Raw genomic sequence first — 10,033 nt, 5'->3', positions numbered from 1 at the left:
CACTTAACAACAGGTGAGCCTGATGCGTGAAATATAGTCGGACTAATTCGACTTGGGAATTGGTACACTCTTTTTTTTTTTTTTTTATTGATAAAGATTGCCAACGCTCGGCACACTGATACATTGGTAAAAACAAACACAAAATACAATTTTGAATGTGATGAGCAGTTATGCGTATAGGTACTTCAAGGAAAGAGTGTACCAATTCTAAAAAAAAAGTTATTAAGGAAAACTATGTTCATTTCAATTATACTTATTCAAAGTTAGAGTGTACTCGTCCCTCAAAGGCCAGCAACGCACCCACTAAAAATGGGTGTCGATGGCCTGCGATGATTGTCCTTTGCAGGTCCCGTAGTCTTATTTGCCCCCTATTACCTATATGAAAAAGGCCGTCAACTCACTCGCGAGCTCTCTCGCATTGAGAGTTCATTTATGGAAAAATTTATTATTAAATTTATTATTTAATTTATTAAATTTATTTATTTTTCACTTGTCATCCTCCGTGATGAGCCTCCTGCCCGTTTTCCTCAAGTATCTATCTATCAGTATATAAAAGAACCATAAAAATCGCCTATCATCAGCTGTTACCTACTGGAGATTCTATTTGAATAATAATAATATTAAACAATTACTTAATAAAAATACAGTAATACTTTGCAACCTACAAAGGTATGTAACGGAATTTATTCTGTGTTTGAAGTACAAAATCACAATTTCTTTTCCAAGGTAAAACAATTCACCCTAATTGGTTCCCTTTGAAATGTTAGCGCTGGACAATCACATCGCGACATTTCCACGGCCTTGTGTCAATGGCCGCTTTACTGCTTCTACCTACCTAGTACCTCGTAATGATATAGTGAGGGGAGCTTTGGGATTCTCGTGAATTATTTTCATGAAGTAAGTCAGTCAGTTTAGCCAAGAGACCTGCTTGCTATTTTTTTAGGTTTGGGAATCGAAAACGAATCGATTTAAAAAAATATATCTTCTGGGTCTTTTAATTTTTAAGTAATACACTCAGCCAGATGTGTGTTACTTAAAAATTTTTTAACTAATTAATTTAAAATGAAAATCCGTAGGTTGCCTTTTCATTATTTAAGTACATATTCTCATTGTTGATGGTACTGCGTTTTTGTATTGTATTGTTCTTAAAATATTATTTTGTGAAGCTGAAAAGCGCAATTTTAGTCAACTGTGTTCACTCTAACATTCATCTTTACTGCCTTTTTGAATTTGTCAAATACACTATTGAGAATTTTAGATGGTAATTGATTAAATAAATGCACACCCTCATACCTAATAGATTTCTTCAAATAATTTGTACGCGGCTTCGGCAAGATAAGCAAACTCGCTCGACGAGTATTGCGTGTAGTTGTGTATTTGATTTTTTAAATGACTACTATGGAGAGAGTTATTTAATTTTTTAAAATTAAGATACAGGTGCATATATATAAACATATAGTTGTTCAATCGTCATAATTTTGGTTTCTTGGTAGATTTTATTAGTCTGTGTTAAAAAAATTGTATCTGAATAATGCTTTTATTAATATATTTTGTAGTGTTTGTCAGTTAGAAATTTGTTTTTTGCATGCTGTATGCATTTTTTCAATTAGATATATGAAATGTGGCTTGACTAAACAATTATTATTAATTAAATGACGTACGGATTGAGGAATACATTTTGATACTGACCAAAATCTGCCTATAAGTGATTTTAGTTTAGTAATTATGTGTGATATATGAAAATTCTACTTTAAATATGTAATATTCTAAGACATATTTTTCCCATTTTTTGATTTATTATTTATTTAGTGATTTCATTTTTTTTATTTTCGTGTATCTTCGTTTATTTTTGTGTATCTTCGTGTATTTTCGTTAATCTTGCGAACTGGTAGTACTTAAATGCAAATTAATTTATCGAGATTTGCGTGTTTTTTAAAATTGATTCTTATTGATTTTTATTTTTTGACAACTGAATTGAGTTATTACCAGCAGAATCAATTTACTTTAAATTTCTGTTTGTCTTCAAAAAAGTTTTAAGGTCAAAGGACAATTTTTTAGGTCAATCTGTAAAGACAGAAAACAATCTTAAACATATGACCGTACGCTGTTTTAAAGTTAACGAACCAATCTATACGTTTCAATTTTTATCTGTGTAGAAAGTTTGCATACTGGCATAATATATACTGGCTTAATTTAATGCAGTTTATAAGTCCGTCAGTGTATAATGGCACATTTATATTAATATTTCTCTACAATTGCAGGTAGGGTAATACGGCATAGTTCAACGACTTCCATGTTCAGTTCGTATTACATTCATCTCATCCCCGACGTTGATATTCTTACCTTAGTATTTTTCGCTCGAAATGAAATGAATCGTTTAGTCGTTCAACAAACCGTTTATTTCCTAAGATTACAATTGGAAACATTACATATGAAAATTTAAATGGGCATGCAAATGTCATCTATATATATATAATGAAAATGGTCTTCGTTTGAGGCTCAATCACGCCTAAACCACTGATCGTATCGACATGAAACTACCACTATTCGATGCGAAATTTTTCCTATATGGTTTATGGCTATTTAGTTTTCGTTTCGTTTCGTTTCTTCATTTTTTTATTGCTGTTTTACTTTTATGAACATTTATCCCGTTAATTGCAAGCGTTTTGTCTTGATTCTTTTGTTTCCATGGCAACGGAGTTTACGAGTTTACTATACGGATAATGTTCTTTTACATTCAGCTAAGAATTCCAATTTCTATAGTTACTCATCACGAAATCTCGGGAACTATAGGACTTAGAAATGTGAAACTTGGTAGGAATATTACTTTCGTTATGTAGAGGTCAACTAAAAACGGATTTTATATTTGTTTGTTATTTCTATTTTTATAATTTGTGCTTAAAGACATAATAATTGTTGATTTTTTTGAAATTATTAATCAGAATTTGTGTATGTAGAATAAATATTTCGTTACAATTTGTTTCTAACATATGTCAGGATTTCTAATTTCCTATTAAATAATTTATTTATTTTATTTAAGTGACACGTCAATTTCATTTCTAAATGAAATGAGACCGACCAATCAGGAAGAACTTGCAGACAGTTGACAATTTGACGCGGGACAGATTGTAATTTAACGGTTTCTCTTCGGTAGATTACAATCAAGCGAAAAATAATACGTTAATTTGCAATCATAATGATACGGTTCACAATCTATCGATAGTTTACAATCTCACTGGATAGATTGTAATATAACGATGTTTACAATCTTACAGTGACATATATATATGTAACGTAACTAATGTAAGATTACATAAAATATATTTAACTGAGACGCTCTGATGTGTCCCACAGGTACCTACTTCATTATAGATAAGATGTGGTCAACGGTGACACGCTTGATTATTACTTACCCAAAAAGGGGGGAAAATTCTACAATAAAACTAATAAATATTTTATAAACATTTTTATTAATAAACGAAAATTTACAATTATTACTACATCTTCATACATAAACACATTTATAACAAGCAGTCTAACTGAATATTTACATGGTATGTCCTTTAATCAAAATATATTGTAATAAAATGTCTTTTAAATCTGAAGATTTCCCGATTGTCAAATACTACTAGTGGTGTCATACTAAACAATTATTGCTGTCTACATTTGACAATCAAGAAACCTTGAATCTCGCAAGGAAAAGTTGAGATCAGTAATTAAAATAAATATTGCAAATCTGCTTGTTACATTTGCAGCCTTATACAGCATCGTTCATTAAGTCAACGATTATTTAAATATTACCATGATTACAATTGAAGTTTAATTATTACGGATTTGCAACGTAGATAATTTTAAAGGACGACCCTGAATAAGGCTAATGCAGTCTTTAAAGACTTAAGTAACGAAAACAAATGACAAAAAGACAATACACTTCCTAATAAAGATGCGTGGCCATAGTTTACTTGTTACCATGGTTACGACGGTTCAAAGTAAATATGGTAACCATGGTAACAAGAACGGTATCTTTAGTCAAAGGGTGAGATTCCGTCTAAGTATGAATTCTTTACATTTGTTTTCGCTATAGAAATATAATACAACAGACATAGATGGCAGTAAATAAGAATAGTTAACCGATTTTTAATCGATAAAAGCAAGACGTGTAATAAAGAGCTATTAGGAAAACATAAATAACATGAGATAATAACAATTCTCACTTGTATAGGAAGTAGGTATATACGAATATTAAAATTGGATTATTCTCGATTTTAACTACATATTTGTTACACACTTTTTTTAATAATTAGAACGCCATGTAAAATAAAAAAAATATCGCAGTTGAATAGCAAAACTGTCCAATACACAGATTTAAATATGATTATTATATATATGTTTATAGTTAAACGTAGTTTATAAAAAAAATAGCACTTTTGCGATTCATCTGCGACGCTCACACACTAGAATACTATTTATATACACTGTACAGATTATTACAATTGTCTATGACAGCTAATCTCACGACTATGTTTTATAATCTATAAAAATCTATGCCCTAACGGATGCAGTATCGAGAAGACAATCGAACCTCTCTTATTCATAGCTGTTCTTTCTATATGAAAGGGATGGATATATGTTCCTTTTGTTGTATACTCTTGAACTTGGCAAGATTTTAAAAGGAATGTTCGCGTATAAACTTTTAGGAAGTAGGCCTAACAAAATAACCACTCTTGCCAATATTCAGAGAACAATTAAATGATTGTCGTATGATTTAAGAGGTATTACGTCATGTTTAAGATGAATCGATAAACGCGCCTAATATTATTACTAAGTATATATTATTGGAATAAAATCTAACATCCATTATGTATTAGTGGTGTTATTATCTTAATCGCGAATTTTGACGTCCGACGGAAATTGGCCTAACAATAAAAAAGGTAATGAAATCTTTTTTAATTATAGACAATTTATATCTATGGCTACAGATATGTTACGAAGTTAATTCATGAAAATATAGACTCCATTAATAGAAATTACATTGATTCATTGTTAAGTAAACTTTAAACGTTTGGTTAAGTAGTTCAACTGGCTCTTAAGTATTAAAATAAACGCAGTTTGTATATCTTTGCGATTGCCTATAATCTTAAAAACAAAAATTCATTACTAATTGACTTGAGCAATTTTATCTCATTCACAATACGTAGTAAAATGAAGCAGCAAAGAAAAAATAACGAGTGTGCTTATGACCACACGAAGTGAAACTTCTTTCTCTCCATGTGTATGTATATATATATGTATACAATATATACATGTATATGTACATATACATAATTATATTACTTTTCTACAAATATTTAAATTTACTTCATGTTTTCATTGGTAAATTAATATGTTTGCATAGATGTTTTATTTTTATTCATTATTTTCACTACTGGATACATCAGTAATTGCTATGGTTGATTGTAAAATTATTAATTATTGTGCTAAGATTTACGGAACGTATTTGGCTATGACAGGAAGAGAGAAATAAAATGTGCGTGCGCACTGTTGTCTCTTGCTTATATCCCCCACTCAACTTCCGTTCGCCTTGCCCGATCACACTTTTCGTAACGCTTACGTCAAGCGTTCGCCAGCTTACTCCCCAAGTCAAGCGTGCGTAAAGAAGCCTCACTAAAAGTAACGGTACAATGATAATTTACATAAATGTGGAACACGCATTCCAACAGCACACACAAGGTCTTGTATGCCTAACAATAAGAAAGAAACATCACAAAACAAATAATATTACTAAACTTACGTTTTCACTTTAATATCATGTATGTAACTGTTAATCTTTTTAATAAAAAAATACTAGGCATATATAAACCTTAAAAACTTTAATTATGAGTAATTTCAATCACGTACCATTACTAGTCGCCTGGTGCATAAAATGCATTTTTAATATATTAAAAAAAACTAATATTGTTTTTATTCTTTTGGCAATTCATTACTACAATAAATAAATTAGACTTTTCTGCCAGATATTTATTTTCCCTACCTCAAATCAGATCGACTTCTTTTCTAGAAAATTCGTGCAGTGGCTCATCACGCACTAGAGTTTGGTCGTAGAGCAAAAAAGACATCGCTCTACCAAGCATTAGGTGACATGTGTTTACTCCAAATCATGCTTTTATTTTTTTAATGACGTAGATGTTTTTGACAACTTAGGCCGTTAACACGTATTTTGAGCGTAGAATACGATCAAATTAGATATCGGTGTCAATCGTCATTTTGCAACCCAAAAGTCCAAATATCACAAACTAATAAATAACTTTTTACGTGTATCATAAGTAAATTTAGCATTAAGTCTGAAATTTTAATATGACTTTTATTTGTGCCATCTGGGCACAAGGTACTTCGCCGGTGTCGTGTAGATATTAAATAATTTCAAAATGACAATGACAGTTGGAATGACGCAATAGTCTAAAGAATGTGAAAATCACACACAGATAAAAAATGAATCACATATAGCAGACTCAAAGCTAAAATAATTAACGATATTTAAAACTATAGGATGAAATTTATACATTGTTATCTATGGTTTTGTACGATTGTCTGTAGAGCGGGTTTTTGTCTTTGATCGGCAACGGATGCGCTTCAGTGTTGAACACCCATTCATCCATAGACACCAGAGAGTCGTCCGAGAATATAAGGTATAAGTACTGAAAAAATACATATTTAATATAAATACATTTGATTACATATAACAATTATAAATATAATTATTTAGTACATTGTGGCATATTAAAAAATATTTGTGTAATAATGTTGATTGAGTGTTTTAAAGTATTATTTGAAAAATAAAGACATGGGAGGATGTTCATTTAGATTTTTTGTTTGAGAGCTTTTGTTTTCATTTTTAGTTATTTATTTTACTTTGTAATTTCAGTAGCTGGCTATAGCCTGATGAACCTGATGGGTATCATTTTGGCGTTCTATCGAATCAGTAGTAACTGTTAAGGTAGAATAATGTAGTGAAAAATAAATAAATAAATGTTAATTATATACCTTAAGAGTTTCAGCCAGGAAGAAGCTCTGCTGAACATCATCTCCGACGGGTGTAGAGTGATACACATTGACGATGCCCGTATAACCACCTTCCACACGGCAGTGCTTTTCTAACGCCTGGTAATCGATAAAATAAAATATTAATGAATAATATACTAAACAATCTAAAGTCATGCAAAGGAGTGCGGGCTTTTAGTTTAGGGCTTCTTCCGCTGGGAGAAGACCGTGAATCCTCGCGTACTAAAGCCCCCAGCAGGATGCAACCTACCACCCGAATGGCGCAAACACGTTAGTTGTATTTTTTTTAATGGCAAAAAAATAATATAGGAAGTTAACTTAGATATTTTATTATAAAATTGCTAATCTATACTAATATTATAAAGAGGAAAGGTTTGATTTTTTGTTTGTTTGTATGAATTGAATAGGCTCCGAAACTACTTGGCAGATTTGAAAAATTCTTTCACTGTTGGAAAGCTACATCATTCCTGAGTGACATAGGGTATATTTCATTTAAAAAAAAAATAGGCATCCTTACTAAAATTACGATAACATTAACATTTGTTTATTATTTGATACAATTCTAACAGATGGCGCTGAGTTAAAGGTAGTTTAGTTTAGGTCCGTGTCGTGGTACCAACGTTTCACATAAGTTCTCCTACGGTTTCCCTTGATTAATTTACTACTATGTAATATAACAAAAACCTTAGCCACAGCAACGCTTGGCCGAGTCTGCTAGTTAATAATAATTCGATTTCATCAGTCTGAGATTAGGGTTTTTTTTTATTTAAATACAAAAAAAAAGTTGTATTCCTGTAGATTCACCCAGGAAACGATTGCAAGTAAGAAACCCTATTTTCCACATGTGGTTCATAACTGTTAAACATAAAATAAGGACATTTATATTAAAACTTTTATTTAATAGCATCAAGGAGAAAAAAATAGCCACTGTGCGGAATATATTTTTTAACAAAAAGTCAATATTTACCTGTACAGCCTCCCAGGCCCAATCGCGGTACTTCTGTTCCTTGGTGAGTCTCCACATGATGAAGTAGCTCTCGAAGGTCTCTGGTCTTAAGAGGAACATCTTCTCGTTACTCTTCATTGCACGAGCTTCAACTGCCCCGGAGAATCTAGAAATTTAAAAATATATTTTTAATATAAAATTTAGTGACCTCTTGCCTTCTGTGTTTCCAACCACGATTAGTTTCTTCCAGTTCTCATTACCAATGCGTATTGTATGGCCGAAATAAGAATTGTCAAATTGTCAAACTTCTGTATAAATCTGACATCAAAGTTTAAGATGTCAATGCGGAAAGGGAAGGGGTTTGAGACACTTACAATGGCGATAATGTAAGATGATTTCATACCCTGAAATGCCAGCTGCTGTGGTCTCTGACAGAATGACCAGCGCTGTGGAACTCTGTTCCTCAGCGGAATACTGACCCAGGGCCAATTACAACCACAGCACACACGCAAAACAAACTTAAAACATACCTTGCTCTTTAAAAAATCTTATCTCTCATTCTTTTTCTTCTTTGATTATTGTTATTTTATATTTTTTATATAAAAAGGGGTCAGTAATAAATATAATGTTTATGTCTACATCTAAATATCCTATCATAGTATCACCTTCAGTGGTTAGACAGCTCGGTAATCTTCCTTTTGGAGGGCAGAGCGACATCTTACTTTCTCCACTAAAACCAAACTATGAAAAAATTAAAGTACTAATTGTGTGTGTGTGAAAATAAATAAAGAAGAAATAACCTAAAAGCCTCGGGTCCAAGTTTAGTGTCAGATCGGTCGTAACTCTCATGACAGGTGTCAGTCAGCCTTCGAGCGACGTCCATGTAGCGCTCAGACAAGGAATTCTCCAAACTCGTGGACGCCATCGCGAACATTCCACCTGTAAACATTTAGTCGTTCATAAAAAATCTATCGCAAACTGTGGACGTTATATGATAACACAACAACCTCAACGCATGTGCGTTGCTGGCCTTTTTAGACTTTTCTTGAAGGACTCTAAGTGGAATTGCTTTGGAAATACTTCCATATAGTGGTGGTGAGCGGCAAAATCTGCCTTTTCATCGCAGCGCCAACATAATTTGTCAGAAAGTGACGAAAGAGTGCAAATTGATTTTGTTTTTATGAAGTAAGAATACTACTGACATTATCTTAGAGGAAGATGAAGGTAGCATCTTCATGGAACCATTATCTTGGCATGAACGCTATTTAAATTTATACTTTACCAGCAAAACACGACAAGTGATCCATCTTTTCCTCAAATATCCTGCCATACTTCAGTTCAGCCAAGTACGCGAGACCAGATGGAGACGTTCTCAGCATTTTATCGAGCGCCGGCTGCATTGCCTCGTCGAACATGATCCTGGCTTCTTCATCTTCATTGTTGCTGATGAGCCACGCCTTCAGCAGGTACTCGTAGAAGGAATCGCCGAGGGCTCCCAGGGACATATGCCCTGAAAATATTATATACACATGTATTAAAATATTTACCCAAAGGACAGGCAATATTCAGAAATCAGAAACATATTCATCACGTTAAATGATTTCATCTGTTACGCAATTGATAACAATCATATGATATGTCATAATTTCAATATTATCTGATAAAGAATTGAAATATTATCCGATTTATGATTAGAACTTCCATATTTATATTTATAAAATATTTTTCCACTTTAAAAGGATCACTTGTTGATTCAAAAGACACAGCCTCTTAGTTTGTTTTATATATAATATGTATATACTATAGTTTTATTTATAATACATATATATTATAGACAATATTGTATAGGTATTTAACTGCATGCAAACGAGTAGGAGGCTTCTCTCTCGATTACATTGCCAGAGGTTTCGTGGGAATTTTAAGAATTGGTACGCTCTTTTCTTGGAAGGAACCTAAGTCGAATTGGTTCGGAAATGCCTCAGTAGGCAGATTACAACATGTATGTTCCAAATAAATTCAAAAACTACT

At 32.2% G+C, this 10,033-nt stretch overlaps 1 protein-coding gene across 2 annotated transcripts in view; it reads right to left on the bottom strand.

The window, feature by feature from the left end:
* Positions 1-3,451: 3,451 nt before the first annotated feature.
* LOC110995197 (mannosyl-oligosaccharide alpha-1,2-mannosidase IA) overlaps positions 3,452-10,033 on the bottom strand; it is a 73,287-nt gene continuing 66,705 nt past the window's right edge. For both annotated transcript variants that reach the window (XM_022262253.2, XM_045631314.1), the window contains exons 6-10: positions 9,288-9,515; positions 8,806-8,944; positions 8,027-8,171; positions 7,042-7,158; positions 3,452-6,695 (exon numbers count right to left, since the gene is read on the bottom strand). In XM_022262253.2, the coding sequence (XP_022117945.2) occupies positions 6,555-6,695; positions 7,042-7,158; positions 8,027-8,171; positions 8,806-8,944; positions 9,288-9,515 (770 nt within the window). In that variant the 3' untranslated portion in view covers positions 3,452-6,554. The remainder of the gene's footprint in view (positions 6,696-7,041; positions 7,159-8,026; positions 8,172-8,805; positions 8,945-9,287; positions 9,516-10,033) is intronic.

Source organism: Pieris rapae, chromosome 2 (genome assembly GCF_905147795.1).
Source record: "Pieris rapae chromosome 2, ilPieRapa1.1, whole genome shotgun sequence".
Lineage (NCBI taxonomy): Eukaryota > Metazoa > Arthropoda > Insecta > Lepidoptera > Pieridae > Pieris > Pieris rapae.
Note: the sequence above shows the minus strand (reverse complement) of the source record. Positions and strands in the feature narration are given on the sequence as shown.